The sequence below is a fragment of the Ovis aries genome, chromosome 1 (genome assembly GCF_016772045.2).
Source record: "Ovis aries strain OAR_USU_Benz2616 breed Rambouillet chromosome 1, ARS-UI_Ramb_v3.0, whole genome shotgun sequence".
Lineage (NCBI taxonomy): Eukaryota > Metazoa > Chordata > Mammalia > Artiodactyla > Bovidae > Ovis > Ovis aries.
The window spans coordinates 113,261,060-113,283,495 of NC_056054.1; the positions used below are offsets into that span (position 1 = coordinate 113,261,060).

At 38.2% G+C, this 22,436-nt stretch overlaps 1 protein-coding gene across 3 annotated transcripts in view; it reads left to right on the forward strand.

Moving 5' to 3' along the window:
* ATF6 (activating transcription factor 6) overlaps nucleotides 1-22,436 on the forward strand; it is a 248,398-nt gene that overhangs the window by 106,737 nt on the left and 119,225 nt on the right. The window contains exons 14-15 of one of the 3 annotated variants that reach the window (XM_042256929.1): nucleotides 10,122-10,189; nucleotides 14,311-14,425. In XM_042256929.1, the coding sequence (XP_042112863.1) occupies nucleotides 10,122-10,189; nucleotides 14,311-14,425 (183 nt within the window). The remainder of the gene's footprint in view (nucleotides 1-10,121; nucleotides 10,190-14,310; nucleotides 14,426-22,436) is intronic. The other 2 variants (XM_060415542.1, XM_060415543.1) reach the window with 2 other exon arrangements.

Consider the following 22,436-nt stretch of genomic DNA (forward strand, 5'->3'; position numbering starts at 1 on the left):
GAAGAGGGTTTTGGTGAGAACACTGCTTTTGCCATAGGCCTTAAATGGAGGATCAAATAATGTAAAGATCTAGGAGAAAATTTGGAAAAACAGCTTCTAAAGCAAGAGAATAGAAAGTATTAGTAACCCTCAAGAAGAAACAGTTTACATACTGAGGAACATCAAGAAGCAGAATAAAGCTGGATTAAAAGCTTCCTTGGTGGTGCAGATGGTAAAGAGTCTGCCTGCAGTGTGGAAGACCCAGGTTTGATCCTGGGTCAGAAAGATTCCCCTGGAGAAGGAAATGGCAGCCCACTCCAATACTCTTGCCTGGGAAATCCCATGGACAGAGGAGCCAGGCAGGCTCCAGTCCATGGGTTAGCAATAGAACTGCACACAATTTAGTGACTAAGCCTCAACAACAAGTGATTGACGAAAGTTGTCTCATTGGAGAGTGGTAATGACAAAAGGCTGATTGATGTGGGTTCAGGAAGTAAAAATAAAATGAGAAACTTACTTCAGGATGATCCCCATTAATGGAAACAGAGAAATGGAAAAGCTCTAAGAATCAAGACGTTTCATTTTGGGATGGGATACGTTTCACCAGGTTTAACTGGTTATATGCTAAAAAAGGGAAGTCGCTCAATCATGTCTGACTCTTTTGCGACCCCATGGACTATAGCCCCATGGACAGGCTCTTCTATCCATGGAATTTTCCAGGCAACAGTACTGGAGTGGGTTGCCATTTCCTTCTCCAGGGTATCTTCCCGACCCAGGGATCGAACCCAGGTCTCCCACATTGCAGGCAGATGCTTTACCATCAGCCACCAGGGAAGATAAAGTAAAAGTGAAAGTTGCATCCAACTCTTTGCAACCCCATGGACTGTATAGTCCATGGAATTCTCCAGGTCAGAATACTGGAGTGGGTAGCCGTTCCCTTCTCCAGGGGATCTTCCCGACCCAGGGATTGAACCCAGGTCTCGCATTGCGGGCAGATTCTTTATCAGCTGAGCCACAAGGGAAGCTAGTGGATATGCTAATAGAACGCCTTAACTATTTGATTATTTGGAAACTAATTGGAAGCAGTATGTATGTTCTAAAGTACATTAAAAGGATATTGAGAACCATGGACTTTTAGCCAGTAAGGGACTGTTTTCATCTATAAAATAATGAGGTTTAGTCTAAATGAGCTTAAGCTCTAACATTGAGAGTCTCTGATTATCCATTGTGTGTTTCTCTGGGCCACTTACCTTTTGTTCACCTATTATGGCAACTTTATTTGTTGGTAGTACTTCTGGAGGCGACAGGGAATCATTACTAATACCATAGTTACCTCAAAGTCCCAAAGCTGCTTAGTCGCATTGGAATACAGTGTCTAGTACTGCCAAAACTCACATCTGCCAAAGCCTACACATTAGCTGCCTCCATGGCCAGAGAAAAAAATGAACTCTGTCTCCCTCTGTTTTCCAAATCTGGTGCAAGTGAATATTATTGGTAGAACCTAAATTATATCTAGACCCTGGTAGCAAAAAAGTTTGGGTAATGTAGTTGTCAGGCTTTCATCCTTTGTTATACAGGGAAGAGTGAAAAGGGAGCAGGAAGAGACTGTTGCCAGTGGAGAATTCCACACAGCTGGCAAAATGGGCTTTATGAAAAATAGATTAAATCATTGGCCTAAATAAGTTTTTTGTCTTATCTTTTGACATATTTTTTCATGTTATTCTTTCCTGTTCATTAGATAAATAAGCAGAGAGTTAACTTTGTAAGGGTGCTTGGTGTTCTTTAATCTTACAGAAATTTTAGTGGAAGATAAAGAATTTTTCTTTAATTTCATGGGTTTTGAACATTTGGAGATTTGTAGTTTAAAATCTTATCTCTTTCTCTGCTATCTTGGGTACATATATTTTTAGTAGGGAGCTTAGATAATGGTAAAAAATGGGAGTCTTAGCTATTACAGAAAAAAGGAATGACAAGGATAAATCTATGTTTGTTAAAGGTTAAATGAAGTTCTTGGTCAGTTAGGGGAAGAAGAGTCATTCTGCTTCTGCTGTTGTTGATACCAAAGCATATAAAGAATTCATCTGGCTTTGTTTCTTAGTATACAAAACCTGTATCTACTCTGCTTAGTCTTCTTTGCTCATTTCAACCTTCTTGTGCAAAGGACCTAATAGTCCAATAAGGTATTTTATAAATTTGACAAATGAACATTATTTTTTAAATTTCTGTCATCTCTAAGCCTTATATTCTTGATTTGATTTGTCCCATTTCATAATTCTGCCCTCTTCCTGGACTGTGAGTTATTAGAAAAGATAAAGGGGCAAATTAGTAAAAATATCATTCCAAATGAAGGCAAAATAAAGATATTTTCAGACAGATAAAAACTGAGATAATTTGTCTCCAGAAGATCTGCACTATAAGAAATACTAACATGAGTTTTTCAGACTAAGGGAAATGGTACCAGACAGAACACCAGATTATCAGGAGTGAAAAGCACCACAATGGTTAAATATTTGGATAAAAATAAATGGCTGTTTTTTTGTTTGTTTCAGTATCTTTATTTTGTGTATATCAAAGTCTTTAAAAGACTATTATCTTAAAAAAAAACTTTTTATTTTGTATTGGGGTATGAAAGTGAAGTCACTTAGTTGTGTCTGACTCTTTGCAACCCGTGGACTGTAGCCCACCAAGCTCCTCTGTCCATGGGATTCTCCAGGCAAGAATACTGGGGTGGGTTGTCATTTCCTTCTCCAAGGAAATCGGGTATAGCCGATTAATAATGTGATAGTTTCAGGTGAGCAATGAAGGGGCTCATCCATTCATATGCATGTATCCATTCTCCTTCAAACTCCCCTAGGAGTGGCATCCAGGCAGCCACGTAACACTGAGCAGAGTTCCATGTGCTGTATGCACAGTAGGTCCTTGTTGGTTATCCATTTTAAATATAGCAGTGTGTACATGTCTATCCCAAGCTCCCTAACTATCCCTTTACCCATTTTCTAAGTCTGAGTGTCTTTCTGTTTTGTAAGTTCATTTTTATCATGTCTTTTTAGAAAAAAAGATTTTGCATATAAGGGATGTCATATGATTTTTCTCTGTCTGATGTAACTTTACTCACTATGACAATCTCTAGGTCCATCCATGTTGCTACAAAATGGCGTTATTTCATTCTTTTTAATGGCTAAGTAATATTCCAGTGTATATGTGTACCCCATCTCCTTCATTCATTCCTCTGTTGATGGACATTTAGGTTGCTTCCATGTCTTGGCTGTTGTGAATAGTGCTGCAGTGAACTTTGGGGTGCATGTATCATTTGAGATCATGTTTTTCTCAAGATACATGCCCAAGAGTGGGATTGCAGGGTCATATGGTAGCTCTGTGTTTAGATTTTTAAGGAACCTCCATACTGTTCTTCACACTGGCTGTACCAGTTAAATTCCCACCAACAGTGTAGGAGGGTTTCCTTCTCTCTACACCTTCTCTAGCATTTATTGTTTGTGGATTTTTCGATGATAGCCATTTTGATAATTAACCGTGTTGAACATATCTTTTCAGGTGCCTCTTGACCGTCTGTATATCTTTATTGGAGAAATGTCTGTTTAGGTCTTCTGTGTATTTTTTGATTGGATTGTTTGTTTTGATGCTGTTAAGCATCATGAGCTGTTTGTAAATTTTGGAGACTAATCCTTTGTCAGTGACATCATTTGTAAATATTTTCTCCCAGTCTTTTTGCCTTGTTTATTGTTTCCTTTTCTGTGTAAAAGCTTTTGACTTTAAGTAGATGTCATTTGTTTATTTTTGTTTTTATTTCCATTATTCTGGGGACAGATCCAAAAATATACTGCTGTGATTTGTCAGAGTCTTCTGCCTATGTTTTCCTCTAGTAGTTTTATAGTGTCCAGTCTCACATTTAGGTCTTTAATCCATTTTGAGCTTATTTGCGTGTATGGTATTAAAGAATGATCTTATTTCATTTTTTTACATGTAGTGGTCCTATTTTCCCAGCACCATTTGTTGAAGAGACTGTTTTTCTATACTGTATATTTTTGCCTCCTTTGTTATAAATTGACCATAGGTGCATCGGTTCATTTCTGGGTTTTCTGTCCTGTTTCATTGATCAATATTTCTATTTTTCTGCCAGTATCATACTCTTTTGATGACTATAGCTTTCTAGTGTAGCCTGAAGTCAGGGACCCTGATTCTTCCAGCTCCATTTTTTTTTCCCAACATTGCTTTAGCTATTTGGGATCTTAAAAAGACTATTTTAAAAGCAAAACTTACAGCAGCTGGTTGTGGTTTATAGTTTGTTTAGATATAAAATATAAGATAATAAGAACAAAAAGGGAGGGGGATAAAAGGAATTATACTCTTATAAAGTTTTTATACAGTTCAAGTAATATTTGGAGGTAGACTAGTAGCTTAAAGATCAAAGTATAATCTCTAGAGCAACCACTAAAAATGAGCACAAGCAATAGCTGAAAAGGTGATATCATCAGTAAAAATGAAATGGTAAAAAAGTGTATATTTCAGCCAAAAGAATAAACAAATAAAGAATAATTAAGATAAATAGAAAATATATACGAGGGTAATAGAAACAAACTCAACTATATTAGTAATTAAAGTTAATGGCCTAAACATATCAATTAAAAGGGAGAAATTAACAAAGTAGATTTTTTAAAAGGAAAGACTCAACTACATGCTGTTTGCAAGAAATGACATTTTAAACATAAAGACACAGACAGATGCAAATAAAGGGTAAAGTGTTTTATGTGCAAACACTAAGCATTAGAATGCTGATGTGGCTATGTTAATCAAACAAAGTAAATAGAGAATATTACAGAAGACAATCAAATTTCATATTGAGAGGAGCATTCAATTCTAAATGTATAGGCTCCACGATTATACAGAGTGAAGTAAGCCAGAAAGAAAAACACCAATACAGTATACTAACACATATATATGGAATTTAGGAAGATGGCAATGACGACCCTGTATGCAAGACAGGGAAAGAGACACAGACGTGTATAACGGACTTTTGGACTCAGAGGGAGAGGGAGAGGGTGGGATGATTTGGGAGAATGACATTCTAACATGTATACTATCATGTAAGAATTGAATCGCCAGTCTATGTTTGACGCAGGATACAGCATGCTTGGGGCTGGTGCATGGGGATGACCCAGAAAGATGTTATGGGGAGGGGAGGTGGGAGGGGGGTTCATGTTTGGGAACGCATGTAACAATTAAAGATACTAAAATTTAAAAAATTTAAAAAATACAAAAAATTAAATAAATAAATAAATAAATAAATGTATAGGCTCCAAGTAACAAAGTTTCAAAAACAGTGCATAAAAATGACAGAATTAAAGGGAAAAACAAATCTACAACATAATTGGAGATTTTAACATCTTTCTCACTTCAGTTCAGTCGATCAGTTGTTTCTGACTCTTTGCGACGCCATGAATCACAGCACGCCAGGCCTCCCTGTCCATCACCAACTCCCGGAGTTCACTCAGATTCACGTCCATCGAGTCATTGATGCCATCCAGCCATCTCATCCTCTGTCATCCCCTTCTCCTCCTGTCCCCAATCCCTCCTAGCATCAGAGTCTTTTCCAATAAAACTCCTGTCATGAGGTGGCCAAAGTACTGGAGTTTCAGCTTCAGCATCAGTCCTTCCAAAGAAATCCCAGGGCTGATCTCCTTCAGAATGGACTGGTTGGATCTCCTTGCAGTCCAAGGGACTCTCAAGAGTCTTCTCCAACACCACAGTTCAAAAGCATCAATTCTTCAGTGCTCAGCCTTCTTCACAGTCCAACTCTCACATCCTTACATGACCACAGGAAAAACCATAGCCTTGACTAGATGGACCTTTGTTGGCAAAGTAATGTCTCTGCTATCTAGGTTGGTCATAACTTTTCTTCCAAGGAGTAAGCGTCTTTTACTTTCATGGCTGCAATCACCATCTGCAGTGATTTTGGAGCCCAAAAAAAAAAAGTCTGACACTATTTCCACTGTTTCCTCATCTATTTCCCATGAAGTGATGGGACCAGATGCCATGATCTTCGTTTTCTGAATGTTGAGCTTTAAGTCAACTTTTTCACTCTTCACTTTCACTTTCATCAAGAGGCTTTTTACTTCCTCTTCACTTTCTGCCAGAAGGATGGTGTCATCTGCATATCTGAGGTTATTGATATTTCTCCCAGCAATCTTGATTACAGCTTGTGCTTCTTCCACCATTTCTCATGATGTACTCTGCATAAAGGTTAAATAAGCAGAGTGATAATATATAGCCTTGACGTACTCTTTTTCCTATTTGGAACCAGTCTGTTGTTCCATGTCCAGTTCTAACTGTTGCTTCCTGACCTGCATACAGGTTTCTAAAGAGGCAGGTCAGGTGGTCTGGTACTCCCATCTCTTGAACAATTTTCCACAGTTTATTGTGATCCACACAGTCAAAGGCTTTGGCATCGTCAATAAGGCAGAAATAGATGTTTTCTGGAACTCTCTTGCTTTTTCCATGATCCAGCGGATGTTGGCAATTTGATCTCTGGTTCCTCTGCCTTTTCCAAAACCAGCTTGAACATCTGGAAATTCATGGTTTACATATTGCTGAAGTATAGCTTGAAGAATCTTGAGCATTACTTTACTAGCGTGTGAGATGAGTGCAATTGTGCAGCAGTTTGAGCATTCTTTGGCATTGCCTTTCTTTGGGATTGGAATGAAAATTGACCTTTTCCAGTCCTATGGCCACTGCTGAGTTTTCCAAATTTGCTGGCATATTGAGTGTAGCACTTTCACAGCATCATCTTTCAGGATTTGAAATAGCGCAACTGGAACTCCATCACCTCCACTAGCTTTGTTCGTAGTGATGCTTTCAGAGGCCCACTTGACTTCACATTCCAGAATGTCTGGCTCTAGATGAGTGATCACATCATCGTGATTATCTTGGTCGTGAAGATCTTTTTTGTACAGTTCCTCTGTGTATTCTTGCCACCTCTTCTTAATATCTTCTGCTTCTGTTAGGTCCATACCATTTCTGTCCTTTATCGAGCCCAACTTTGCATGAAATGTTCCCTTGGTATCTCTAATTTTCTTGAAGAGATCTCTAGTCTTTCCCATTCTGTTGTTTTCCTCTATTTCTTTGCATTGATCGCTGAGGAAGACTTTCTTATCCCTTCTTGCTATTCTTTGGAACTCTGAATTCAGATGCTTATATCTTTCCTTTTCTCCTTTGCTTTTCGCTTCTCTTCTTTTCACAGCTATTTGTGAGGCCTTCTCAGACAGCCATTTTGCTTTTTTGCATTTCTTTTCCATGGGGATGGTCTTGCTCCCTGTCTCCTGTACAATGTCATGAACCTCATTCCATAGTTCATCAGGCACTCTATCTATCAGATCTAGGCCCTTAAATCTATGTCTCACTTCCACTGTATAACCATAAGGGATTTGATTTAGGTCATACCTGAATGGTCTAGTGGTTTTCCCTACTTTCTTCAATTTAAGTCTGAATTTGGTAATAAGGAGTTCATGATCTGAGCCACAGTCAGCTCCCGGTCTTGTTTTTGTTGACTGTATAGAGCTTCTCCATCTTTGGCTGCAAAGAATATAATTAGTCTGATTTCGGTGTTGACCATCTGGTGATATCCATGTGTAGAGTCTTCTCTTGTGTTGTTGGAAGAGAGTGTTTGTTATGACCAGTGCATTTTCTTGGCAAAACTCTATTAGTCTTTGCCCTGCTTCATTCCGCATTCCAAGGCCAAATTTGCCTGTTACTCCAGGTGTTTCTTGATTTCCTACTTTTGCATTCCAGTCCCGTATCATGAAAAGGACATCATTTTTGGGTGTTAGTTCTAAAAGGTCTTGTAGGTCTTCATAGAACTGTTCAACTTCAGCTTCTTCAGCATTACTGGTTGGGGCATACACTTGGATTAGTATGATGTTGAATGGTTTGCTTTGGAAACGAACAGAGATTATTCTGTCGTTTTTGAGATTGCTTCCAAGTACTGCATTTCTATGTAAATGTCTCACTATTCTTTTTTTTTTCCTGATTATAACCCTGTGCTAAGTCTACAGAGCTAAAAATGTTGAAGTTCATGGCCAAGTTTTCACAAGTCCCTTTGTTTATTGGTGTAAATCTTGAATAGGTAAATGGCATGTTCAGTTTCTGTTTGCCTGCTGTCTCTGTAAGTCACTCAGCTTTCTTTAAAGCCTACCCACTCATTTCTGAATCTATGAGAAGAAATCTGGCTTTTTTCAGACTTCTGTGCTTATTTCATATGTGCCAAAGTAGCAAAATCATTTAAAATTCATCTACTATTTAATCTATTTATTTTAAAATTTATATTATCCACTAACTGTAGTTTAATTTTGGATTTATTTACTACTTGATAAGCATATCAGTAAGTATATTTTATTATTTAAATATCTTTTTCTTTTCATTTTATGTGTGCTCTTTTTATTTTTGTTTAATACGTTTTTGAGCACTTACAATATTTACGACCTACATTAGTTTTTTATAAAATAAGACCCTTGACTTGTTACAGAGCCAGGAATTAGAAGCCCTCTTTTCATCCTTGCATATTGGTTCCATCCACCACCAAACAAAATTGTTCCTTCTTCTCTTCCCTTAACCCTTTGTATATTCTTGTGTTTTAGCATTATACTTTATTGTCTTCCCAGTTACACTGCAAGCTTCCTGATGGCAGAAGTCAAATTCTGTAGCACCTGTACATGTAGTAGGCACATTCTATGAAAGTTTGATTGCTGAAGGAAGAATGGATGGATACAGTAACAAACAAATGCTAGTAATCTTGTGATTAAAGTTAGCTAAGTCACTGACAAGGTAATAGTAAAGTCAATTCCTAATGTGCTCTTGAACTCTGATAGTCTTATAAAAGTTTTTTGAAGATCAATTTACAAAGCTGCCAGGGTATATAAGAAGACATAGTGCAAAGCAGTATGTAGCTTCCCTGGTGGCTCAGACGGTAAAGCATCTGTCTGCAATGCGGGAGACCTGGGTTCGATTCCTGGGTTGGGAAGATCCCCTGGAGAAGGAAATGGCAATCCACTCCAGCACTCTTGCCTGGAAAATCCCATGGAGGGAGGAGCCTGATAGGCTACAGTCCATGGGGTCGCAAAGAATCGGACATGACTGAGTGACTTCAGACTCAGACTCAGTGCAAAGCAGATGCTAAGTGGGAGAGAAGTTTCTACCATAGTCTATGTAGACCACTAATGGTTCTAGAAGGCGAAGAGTCATTGGTGAGATCTCTTTAGTGATGGACTAGTCTATAGGTCTATGTAGGCATGAAGATCTTTGTGTTTACTCAAAGTAAACATTAGCATCTAGTTTTGTTCTGGTCCTTTCATACTTTGGGCTTCCCTTTTGGCTCAGCTGGTAAAGAATCTGCCTGCAATGCAGGAGATGTGTCCCTGGGTTAGGAAAATCCCCTGGAGAAGGGAAAGGCTACACACTCCAGTATTCTGGCCTAGAAAATTCCATGGACTGTATAGTCCAGGGGTCAGCAAAGAGTCTGATATGACTTTACTTTCTTTTCATACTTTAGGAAATTTTCATTGGGAAAATAATTATTTGAGACAAACACAAATTGTTAATGATTTCCCTGGTGGCTCTGACAGTAAGAATCTCCCTGCAGTGCAGTGGGTCTGGGTTTGATCCCTGAGTTGGGAAGATCCCCTGGAGAAGGGAATGGCTACACACTCCAGTATTCTTGTATGGAGAATTCCATGGACAAGGGAGCCTGGTGGGCTATAGCCCAAGGGATCGCAAAGAGTCAGTCATGCCTGAGCGACTAATGCTTAAGTTATACATTCAGTAATACTTGTATGAGCTGGTCATAAAACCTGTGATACTTGGACTAAGTTTTGTGGCTATATTTTGAATCTTTATGGGAAGTCCCTTAAATGACTTACTGTCCATAAGACACGTCTTTCAGCCCAGAATATGACCAAATGAGTTCTAATTTCTTTATTAGTGTTTAGTTATGTAAATTTAATGTCAGAATATTCATGAAGAAAACTTTAAGAATACTTCAATGAAGTTTAGTAAATACAAATATAGATGCTCAATATAGGAGACTTTTCAAATAATTTCATTATTTAACATTAAAACATTTTCTTTTCTTTCAGGGTGCTCTGGAACAGGGCTCAAATTCTCAGCTCATGGCTGTCCAATACACAGAAACCACTAGTATCAGGTAAGAAAGTGTGGAGGCTCTTGGTTAAGGAATTCTAAATACCTAGTATTTCAGTAAATTTGAAATGCACACTTTGCTTCCATCTTAAACTTGTTCCCATCATTATCTTATAGAAATAGATTGTTCAGCTCTATGTAGTAACTTATAGATCTCTGTAACCAGAATATTTCATTCAATTACTATGTGTATGTTAAAAATATATTCACTTTTTGATACATTATTATGATGGCATATTGTTTCTTCATTAGTTAAAAATGTTTTTAATCTCTTAGTTCAGTCACTAAGTTGTGTCTGACTCAATGTGAGCCCATGCACTGCAGCACGCCAGGTCTCCCTGTCCATCACCAACTCCTAGAGCTTACTCAAACTCATGTCCATTGAGTCAGTGATGCCATGCAACCATCTCATCCTCCATTTTTTCCCTTCTCCTCATGCCTTGAATCTTTCCCAGCATCAGGGTCTTTTCAAATGAGTCAGTTCTTCACATCAGGTGGCCAAAGTATTGGAGTTTCAGCTTCAGCATCAGTCCTTCCAATGAATATTCAGGACTGATTTCCTTTAGGATGGACTAGTTGGATCTCCTTGCAGTCCAAGGGACTCTCAAGAGTCTTCTCCAACACCACAGTTCAAAAGCATCAGTTCTTCGGTGCTCAGCTTTCTTTATAGTCCAACTCTCACTTCCATACATGACCACTGGAAAAACCATAGCCTTGACTAGATGGACTTTTTTGGCAAAGTAATGTCTCTGCTTTTTAATATGATGTCTAGGTTGGTAATTACTTTTCTTCTAAGGAGCAAGTGTCTTTGAATTTCATGGCTGCAGTCACAATTAGCTGTGACTTTGGAGCCCCCCCAAATAGTCTGTCACTGTTCCCCCATCTATTTCCCATGAAGTGATGGGACCAGATGCCATAATCTTAGTTTTCTGAATGTTGAGCTTTAAGCCAACTTTTTTCACTCTCCTCTTTCACTTTCAGTAAGAGGCTCTTCAGTTCTCCTTTGTTTTCTGCCATAAGGATGGTGTCATCTGCATATCTGAGGCTATTGATATTTCTCCCGGCAGTCTTGATTCCAGCTTGTGCTTCTTCCAGCCCAGCGTTTCTCGTGATGTATTCTGCATATAAGTTAAATAAGCAGGGTGACAATATACAGCCTTGACGTACTCCTTTCCCTATTTGGAACCAGTCTGTTGGTCCATGTCCAGTTCTAACTGTTGCTTCCTGGCCTGCATACAGATTTCTTAAGAGGCAGGTCAGGTGGTCTGGTACTCCCATCTCTTGAACAATTTTCCACAGTTTGTGGTGGTCCACACAGTCAAAGCCTTTGGCATAGTCAAAGGCAGAAGTAGATGTTTTTCTGGAACTCTCTTGCTTTTTTGATGATCCAGTGGATGTTGGCAGTGTGATCTCTGGTTCCTCTGCCTTTTCTAAATCCAGCCTGAACATCTGGAAGTTCACAGTTCACGTACCATTGAAGCCTGGCTTGGAAAATTTTGAGCATTACTTTACTAGCGTGTGAGATGAGTACAATTGTGCAGCAGTTTGAGCATTCTTTGGCATTGCCTTTCTTTGGGATTGGAATGAAAATTGACCTTTTCCAGTCCTGTGGCCACTGCTGAGTTTTCCAAATTTGCTGGCATATTGAGTGTAGCACTTTCACAGCATCATCTTTCAGGATTTGAAATAGCTCCACTGGAATTCCATCACCTCCACTAGCTTTGTTCATAGTGATGCTTCCTAAGGCCCACTTGACTTCACTCTCTAGGATGTCTGGCTCTAGGTGAGTGATCACATCATCATGATTATCTTGGTTGTGAAGATCTTTTTTGTACAGTTCTTCTGTGTATTCTTGCTACCTCTTCTTAATATCTTCTGCTTCTATTAGGTCCATACCATTTCTGTCCTTTATTGAGCCCATCTTTGCATGAAATGTTCCCTTGGTATCTCTAATTGTCTTGAAGAGATCTGTAGACTTTCCCATTCTGTTGTTTTCCTCTGTTTCTTTGCACTGGTCACTGAGGAAGGCTTTCTTATCTCTCCTTGCTATTCTTTGGAACTCTGCATTCAAGTGGATATATTTTTCCTTTTCTCTTTGCCTTTCACTTCTCTTCTTTTCACAAGTATCTGTAAGACCTCAGACAGCCATTTTGCCTTTTGCATTTCTTTTAATCTCAAAGTTGCTATTTAAAACTGAAAACTACTTGAACCTAAACTGCTATTTAAAAAACAGTTTAAAAAAAATGTTTTAAAGGGAATTATAGTTGACCTTCATTATTCATGTATTCTGTATTTATGAATCCTCGTAGTTGAGAAAATTTGTTTGTACACCCAATCAATACTCAAGGTACTTTCATGGTCATTGCAGCAAAACAGTACTTTGGCTTCCTGTTTTAGCTCTCATACTATAAACACTTGTCCTTTCCAAGATCTGTTTAGTGCCATATTTTTTACATTGTACGATTTTTGCTTGTAAATTCATCACTTAAAATTGCCCCCAGCATTAGTGCTGAAGTGTGCTGCCTAGTGTCTGTAAGAGCTCGAGAAAGCTGTATTGTGCCATGTAGAGAAAATATGTGTTAGATAAACTGCATTTGTACATGGGTTATAGTGCTGTTGGCTGTGAGTGTTTTGTTAATGAGTGGACAGTATTTGTTAAAGAAAGTGTCTTTAGATGGAAACATATAAAGCAAGGTTATATGCTGATCAGTTAACAAAAATGCTGTAACTAAGGGCTCACAGGAACCTAACCTATATTTCCCTTAGGAGAATGGTTCAGTGTTTTCTCATTCAGAGTTCACACTGACTTTACAGAACATAACTACTGTAAATAATAAGAGTTGTGAGAAGGCAATGGCAACCCACTCCAGTACTCTTGCCTGGAAAATCCCGTGGATAGAGGAGCCTGGTGGGCTGCAGTCCATGGGGTCGCTAAGAGTCGGACACAACTGAGCAACTTCACTTTCACTTTTCACTTTCATGCATTGGGGAAGGAAATGGCAACCCACTCCAGTGTTCTTGCCTGGAGAATCCCAGGGATGGTGGAGCTGGTAGGCTGCCATCTATGGTGTCGCACAGAGTTGGACACAACTGAAGCGACTTAGCAGTAGTAGGCAAAATACTATATTTAGGAATGGCCTATTGAGTACGTGAAATTATTTCAAAGGAAGTTTTTATGGCATGGCTCATTTATAATTTCCTTTTAGGTCAATCTTTCCTTCCTCTTAAGTTAATAAAAGTTTGAAGACATAGGAGAATGTATAAGAATTAAATATATATGATTTTTGTTTTTGAAGAAAAATAAACATTTTTTTTTTTACTCTCTTTAACTTTAGGTATTAGCTTACTGTACTAAACAATAAAAGACTGAAAATATTATTAAGAACTATATTAATACCATTTGAATACATCTTTCGGGACATGATGTGGTTTGAGGTATTACATTTTTAGGTATAATTTTACCAAGGCACTGACATGATACTTTTAATGTCTATGGTTAATAATTGTTGAGTGACTCCTATGGAACAGGACCCATAGGAGTAACATGCTTGATACTAACATCTCTGACCCCAGGAATAGTCCTGAAAGGTTTATGTGGTTACCCTCATTTTACTGATGAGGAAAATGAAGTTGCTCCGGGATGGATTTCCCCAAGAATGCCCAGTTGAGGGGTGGAACAGGAATTCAGAGACAGGTATATTTGTTTCCAGATCCTAAGCTCTTTTTCACCTTTTGTGCAGCCTCATAGGCAAGTGTGCTTTCACAGATTTGACGGAATGGTGAAAAAGAACTTTTCCTCAGACTTAATTTTTGTTACCAAAATTTTAAAATCATGCAAACTGATGCAAAAGTCTATTTTCTGGTTCTTCTGTTGCTTTTACATGCTTTGCAATGCACTTGACTGTCTGATACATTTTAGAGCCTTGATTCAGAAATGAGAGTTTAGCTTTAGTGAACTGGATCTTAGCTTTTCAAAATGTTATTATAAAAATTACTGCCAAAATGTTACTAATATTTTGGTTGAGAGAGATTCTTATGATTCAGATGTCACCTTAGATTAGGAAGCATTTTTGAGAGGATAGAAATTCATCAGTTTAAGAGCACTTTGCCATTTTCTTACTTCAGCAGGAACTCAGGGAGTGAGCTACAGGTGTATTATGCTTCACCCAGAAGTTACCAAGACTTCTTTGAAGCTATCCACAGAAGGGGAGACACATTTTATGTTGTGTCATTTCGAAGGGTAAGTTCATTTTGAAAGAATAAAAGAAATATTTTTGAATACTTGCTGTACACAAGGCATTGGGCTGAATACTATGGAAGATAAAAATATATGAGATAGGAAGCAATAGAGAATAAATTGTATCAATGGAACACTCTAAGTGCTATAATAGAAGCTTGACTTTGAGCTGTTCAAGTTATGAAGAGGAACATGGAGTTGATACCAGACAATATTTAGAAAATGTAAGCTGGTTATTGATTTTTATTCTTTGTTGTCCCTATAGCCATATTGTTTGTTTATAACTAAAGGAGAAGTAAAAACAAAAATTTCTTTTTAGGCTTTATGGTGGTTTTCCCATTTGGTTATTGGAAAATAGACTTCCTAAGTTTTAGCTTAATATGAGTTATGAGCTGATTAATACATTATTTGTGGAATGTTTGGATCTATGTGACTGAGACTTTCTATTCTTTTCTCTCTCCTTCATCAAGCATTTACTCTTACTAGTGAAGAATATATAAGATAATTAGTCATTTATGCAAAATAAAATGTTTATATGACCAGTTCTGAATGTTACAAATGTTAGACTAAATGGGGTAAAATGCAAAGCTTATTTTCATGCCATCTGCTTTTCCTCTAAAATGAAAATACATTTTTCATGGAATTGCCATTTGAATATCTCTCTTAAAGTGCTATATGTTAAACCAGTAACACATGAATAGGTTAGAATTCCTTGGTAATTTGTATCCTAGGTTTTTCTTTTTCCTTTTTTAAAGAATGTAGAGAGGCATGATAGAAATAAGCATATGCTGACAGTAAACGATTCATTCTCTGATTATTGTCACAACTCACTATCACTGAAATTTTCAGTTAGTTCTTTTCCTGAAGTATAAATATCTAGCGGCTCAGAATTTTGGACTTAAGATTAGGGCAGTCAAACATTTCATGTACGTGTAGTCGTTAATCCAATGTGTTAGGAGATTTGGGATACTATAGTGAAGGTATCTCATGACTTCTGCCTTTTCTCAAAAATTCCCTGTGCTCAGTCTATCCTCTCAGATGTAATCAATGTGTTTCTTTACTGCACCAGCCTCAAAGTTCATTTTCAGCAGAAAGGGGGCAGCTGAAAACAGGGTTTCGGCAAGGCTCCAGCTCTTTTGGCTGATGAGAACTTAGTGTTGCTTTGGGCTGACACAGTCATGTTGGGGGGAAATGTAAATGGGATCCAGCACTATGAAGAAGAGATTTGATGGGTGTGAAAACAGACGTGTTGATGTATGTATATAATGAATATAACCACAAAACAAACACTGAAATAGCTGAATACTTTTCCTTAGGTTTGGGATAATTTCTGTATTATTTGATGAAAACAGTACAGTATACATTAAAAGTAGCAATTGTCAAGCCACAGATTGACATCATGACTAGTAACATTTTTCTAGGGAGGAGAACAAGTATTTGTTATGGAGAAAATTATTGTAGCCTTAAAAGAACTGTGTTTTTACAAAGGAAGATGAATGCTCTTCTTTTTTTTTTAATGAATATGTTACATTTCTTACATTTGTAAAAGCTAATTCTCATTAGTTTGCTGTGAAAAGTGCTGCTAGAAAATTACTTGTCACCCTCCCTCCAGTCTTCTGATGTTCTGGAAGGAACTGTCTCATGTTTAAGAAAACTGTTGGACTCTCACATTCTGTTTGAGTTTTTCATTTCCTAATTACTGATTTATCATATCTTAGTGTTTTATATCAAGGAAAAGTGAGGATAAGCATGAACTTAACTAGATAACAGTCGTTAGAAGTCCTTAGAGAGAGATGGCATCCTTTTTTACTTTTTCTTGCTTTATTTTGTTTCAACAGTAGGGATAAGGAAGTTAATTTTATCATGATGACTATGTCATTGGACAGGAATTTGATTCTTAAGTCCTGGGTTGTTCTTTTTGTTCTTGCTAAAATGAAAATGAGAGACATAGTGATCTCATGCTTACATGCTTAGTTTTCTTTTCCATTTTTTTCAGTATAAAATATGCTAACAATTTTATCAAAAAGTTAAGTGGCATTGTTTCTTGTGCAGAAAGATGTAGAAATCTCAATAAAAATAAATAAGGGGAAAAAAAGAAACATGTAGAAGTCTCACTCAGGCTCTTAATTTCATTGACAGAAATTACTGTAATTGATACTGTGTGACTGCATTAGAAATTAAGTGTAGGAATTTTGATGCCTTCAGGTTTTGCTTAGTATAAATGAAAATTAATGGAGCCAGTAAGCAAACCGTATTATTTTATTTTATAATTGGACATGTGTTTAACAAATATTTTAATATATAAAAAAATAGATGTAGCTATTGACTGTTTAGTATACCACTATTTAATAAACCAACTCTTACATTTCATAGCTTAGAACGTACACTAGTCCTCATGGAAAATTAGAATAGTGGCTTGTTGTCATTCCTGATTCAACAGCAGCTCCAGTAACTCCATTTTAGTCTTTTTCTCAGATATCTTACTCAGACTCCCCAAACATAAAAGAGAGCTTGATTTTATATATATATATATATATATATATAAAATTAAAAAATATATATATAATTTTATATATATATAAAATTATATGGAATTTCTGCAGTAATCTGGCTCATGATCCATGGTCCATTTATTTGTGACCAAAGAAATAGGGTGGATTTCTTTAAATGTACCAGCAAGTTTATGCAGAAGGAATAGCTTGGACTACTAGTCTGAGAAAAAGATTGTGATGAACCTTTAGAGCTTCATAAACTGTTTATTTTATCACATAACACCTGCTTTTTTAAAAACAGTCCTTTCTTTATTGGTCCCTAGTTTTTGGTCTCAGAGGCTTGTCTTCTCATATGTATCACAAGCCTCTGACAGACAGGAAGTGTCATATGCGTTTTTATTACTACAGCTGACACTCAGCACAATGCCAGTCACTCAGTGTTTATTGAACAAAGCAATTTTATGTATGGTTCACTAAGGGAAAGTTCATTGTTTTTCATAATCATTTAAGGTGTATATTTACATCTGTTTTACTTAGGGAAATTTAAATCTATTTTGCTGTTCTAAGAAGTAACATGGGCAGTGCCAAATTCCAGCAGAAAGTTCAGTCAGAGATGACCAATCTTTGCTTTATTTATAGTTGTACTAGCCAGAGATGTATCAGCTTTGTGCTTATCTCTGAATCCAAGCTTTAGAGCTAAGAAAAAAGTCACCTTGGTGAAATTATTGGAGTGGATTGTTGTTAGACCTTGTTGCTTTTTTTTTTTTTTTTTTTTTGTGGAGAAGGCTTGATGTCTAGTATCTCTGCAGATTCAAGTAGCATGAACCAGAAACTTGTAGCTTTGGACAAAGAATAAGAAAAACTCTAATAGTGCAGAAAGGTTGACTGGTGATGTCAATGATTCAAAATGTTTGCCAAAGGTTTATTCCCACAGAAGGCCATAAAGGAGAGTTTCACAGAATGACAATGACATTTTCTAAGTTAAGGCCTAAAGTAATACCTAATACATGCTTAGAAGAGTGGCATATTTTCTTAATGTATATTATTTGTTTCTTGGAAAATTTTGTTTAGTATATAACTTTATATAAAATCTTCAGAGGCAAGAGGAATTTCTTTAGTAATCAAAGGAAATTAGTGTATAAAGTCTACTTCAAAAGGATACAGCTCCTTTTGTTTTGGGACTTCACAACTACACATGGATCTTGAAGTTTGGCCATTTACTTATCTCTGCTTTCATGATCTTTTAGCCAGATTCCTTCTCTGGCTGAAAAAAGAAGTGACTAAATGAATTTTGATAAATACTTGCTATTTTAAAAATATACCTTTCAAAGAATTAATCTCAAAAATATACAAGCAATTCCTGCAGCCCAATTCCAGAAAAATAAATGACCCAATGAAAAGTGGGCCAAAGAACTAAACAGACATTTCTTCAAAGAAGACATACGGATGGCTAACAAACACATGAAAAGATGCTCAGCATCACTCATTATCAGAGAAATGCAAATCAAAACCACAATGAGGTACCATCTCACGCCGGTCAGAATGGCTGCTATCAAAAAGTCTCCAAACAATAAATGCTGGAGAGGGTGCGGGGAAAAGGGAACACTCTTACAATGTTGGTGGGAATGGAAACCAGTACAGCCACTATGGAGAACAGTATGGAGATTCCTTAAAAACTGGAAATAGAACTGCCATATGACCCAGCAATCCCACTGCTGGGCATACACACCGAGGAAACCAGAATAGAAAGAGACACGTGTACCCCAATGTTCATCACAGCACTGTTTATAATAGCCAGGACATGGAAGCAACCTAGATGTCCATCAGCAGATGAATGGATAAGAAAGCTGTGGTACATATACACAGTGGAATATTACTCAGCCAATAAAAAGAATGCGTTTGAATCAGTTCTAATGAGATGGATGAAACTGGAGCCTATGATACAGAGTGAAGTAAGCCAGAAAGAAAAACACCAATACAGTATACTAACACATATATATGGAATTTAGAAAGATGGTAACGATGACCCTATATGCGAGACAGCAAAAGAGACACAGATGTAAAGAACAGGCTTTTGGACTTTGTGGGAGAAGGTGAGGGTGGCATGATTTGAGAGAATAGCATTGAAACATGTATATTATCATATTTGAAATAGATTACCAGTCCAGGTTCGATGCATGAGACAGTGTGCTCAAGGCTGGTGCACTGGGATGACCCTGAGGGATGGGGGAGGGACGGAGGTGGGAGGGAGGGTCAGGATGGGGAACACATATACACCCATGACTGACTCATGTCAATGTATGGCAAAAACCACCACAATATTGTAAAGTAATTAGCCTCCAATTAAAATAAATTATTAAAAAATGTCTTTTCTTAGAAGAGAGAGACTTTAAAAAAAAAATCCTTATTTTAGAAGGCTTTTTTCCAAATAAATTGTTAGCTTACTTTAAGATATACTGTTATTCAGGTCTTAAGCACATTATAAAAAATATAACAGAGTTGTCTGAGGATTCACTTAACCTGAGTTTAGTTAATGATTATATCAAGAGCATTATATGTCCATATTATTTTTCATTCATATACAAATATGGATACCTTTAGTGTATACAGCCATTATAATTTGTTTTCTCATTGCAGTCCCCTATAATGAAAAGGACATCTTTTTGGGTGTTAGTTCTAGAAGGTATTGTAGGTCTTCATAGAACCGTTCAACTGCAACTTCTTCAGCATTACTGGTCAGGGCATAGACTTGGATTACTGTGATATTGAATGGTTTGGTGTGGAAATGAACCAAGATCATTCTGTTGTTTTTGAGATTGCATCCAAGTACTGCATTTCGGACTCTTTTGTTGACTATGAGGGCTACTCTATTTCTTCTAAGGGATTCTTGCCCACAGTAGTAGATCTAATGGTCATCTGAGTTACTTCACCCATTCCAGTCCATTTAGTTTGCTGATTCCTAATATGTTGACATTCACTCTTGCCATCTCCTGTTTGACCACTTCCAGTTTGCCTCGATTCATGTACTTGACATTCCAGGTTCCCGCAGTACTGCTCTTTACAGCAGTGGACTTTGCTTCCAGCACCAGTCACATCCACAGCTGGGTATTGTTTTGCTTTGTCTCTGTTTCTTCATTCTTTCTGGAATTATTTCTCCACTGATCTCCAGTAGCATATTGGGCACCTGCCAACCTGGGGAGGTCTTTCATCTTTCAGTGTCAGGACACTGTCTTTTCATACTGTCCATGGGGTTCTCAAGGTACAAATACTGAGGTGGTTTGCCATTCCCTTCTCCAGTGGATCACATTTTGTCAGAACTTTCCATCATAATCCGTCCGTCTTGGGTGGCCCAATATGGCATGGCTCATAGTTTCTTTGAGTTAGACAGGCTCTGGTCCATGTGATCAGATTGGTTAGTTTTCTGTGCTTGTGGTTTTCAGTCTGTCTGGCCTCTCATGGAGAAGAATAAGAAGCTTATGGAAGCTTCCTGATGGGAGAGACTGACTGAGTTAGAAATTGGGTCTTGTTCTGATGTGCAGGGCCATGCTCAGTAAATCTTTAATCCAATGTTCTGTTGATGGGCGGGGCTGTGTTCCCTCTCTGTTAGTTCAGTTCAGTAGCTCAGTCGTGTCCGATTCTTTGTGACCCCATGAACTGCAGCACACCAGGCCTCCCTGTCCATCACCAACTCCCAGAGTTCACCAAACTCATGTCAATCGAGTAGGTGATGCCATCCAGCCATCTCATCCTCTGTCGTCCCCTACTCCTCCTGCCCCAATCCCTCCCAGCATCAGAGTCTTTTCCAATGAGTCAACTCTTCGCATGAGTTGGCCAAACTATTGGAGTTTCAGCTGTTATTTACCTGGGGCCAAATTATGATGGAGGTAATGAAGATAATGGCAACCTCCTTCAAAGGTCCCATGTATGCACTGTTACACTCAGTGCCCCCAGCCCTGCAGCAGGCCACTGCCAACCCATGCCTCTGCCAGAGACTCCTGGACACTTACCAGCAAGTCTGGATCAGTCTCTTATGGGGTCATTGCTCCTTTCTCCTGGGTCTTGGTGCACATAAAGTTCTGTTTGTGCCCAGTCTGTTTCCCAGTCCTGTGTAAATTCTGGCAGCTCTATGGTGGGGTTAATGGCATCCTCCTCCAAGAGGACTTATGCCATACCCAGGTCTGCTGCACCCAGAGCCCCTGCTGCTGCGTCAGTCTACTGCTGACCCATACCTCCACAGGAGACACTCAAACACAATTCTTAGTCTCAGTACCTGTGGGATCTCTGGGTCCTGAAGCAAGGCGAAGTCTAATAGAGTTTTGCCAAGAGAATGCACTGGTCATAGCAAATACCCTCTACCAACAACACAAGAGAAAACTCTACACATGGACGTCACCAGATGGTCAATACCGAAATCAGATTGATTATATTCTTTGCAGCCAAAGATGGAGAAGTTCTATACAGTCAGCAAAAACAAGACTGGTAGCTGATTGTGGCACAGACCATGAACTCCTTATTGCCAAATTCAGAGTAAAATTGAAGTATGGAAAACCACTAGACCATTCAGCTATGACCTAAATCAAATCCCTTACGATTATACAGTGGAAGTGACCAATAGACTCAAGGGATTAGATCTGATAGAGTGCCTGAAGAACTATGCACAGAGAGGTTCATGACATTGTACAGGAGGCAGGCTTCAAGACCATCCCCATGGAAAAGATGCCGGGGGCCAGCGTGAGGAATTCCGCCCATGGCAAAGGTCATGAGGAAGGAGGCTTGGCATACGCAAAGGCGTGATCAAGCCTCAGGAAACCCCTTGTTCCCGAGCATCTAACCCCCAAACCAGAGTCTGTTTTATGCTCTCACCTACACCTCTGACTTTACGGGGGCTCTCCCCCATAACCGTTTCTCTCGGAGAAGGAGTAAACGTGCGGCTCCAAGGCAATAAAAATTCTTGGGCGTGACAAGAGTGTTTCAGCTTACGGACTCCTCTGAAGGTTGTCTAGCCCACCTGTATAGGTTCGTCCGGCCACATGTGATTGTTTACAGCCTCCAAATCTGAGAGGCATGAGATGTTTTAGACTTACTAAAGGCAAATTCTTTTGGGGAGTTGGAAATTATTAGTATAGTGTGTTGATTAGGAATTATATTGGTGAAGGGTTCTTCATTTGTTGTGTCAATAATTGCTGCTAATTCCCTGCTCTGGGTGGGACAAGGATGTCTCAGGTCAAACCTCTCTGCTGACAGACTAGCTTGTGTGACAGGATTATCCATACTCCTGCCACATGATTGTTTACTACCTCTCAACCATAAACAGCAGAGAGTTTTGGAGTATTTTGAGAGTCTTAATTAGCATAGGGCTTTTTCTTCTTGTTGAGTCAATGATTGCCACCAGGCCTCTATATCCTTAGGCACCTGGGAATATATTAATCAATGTATTTGAAATATAGCAAAGGAAATACAGTAGTTTTTGATGTTAGCAATACTAGACTTTTTGAGTTAATGAATTTTCTCTTTTGTAATAG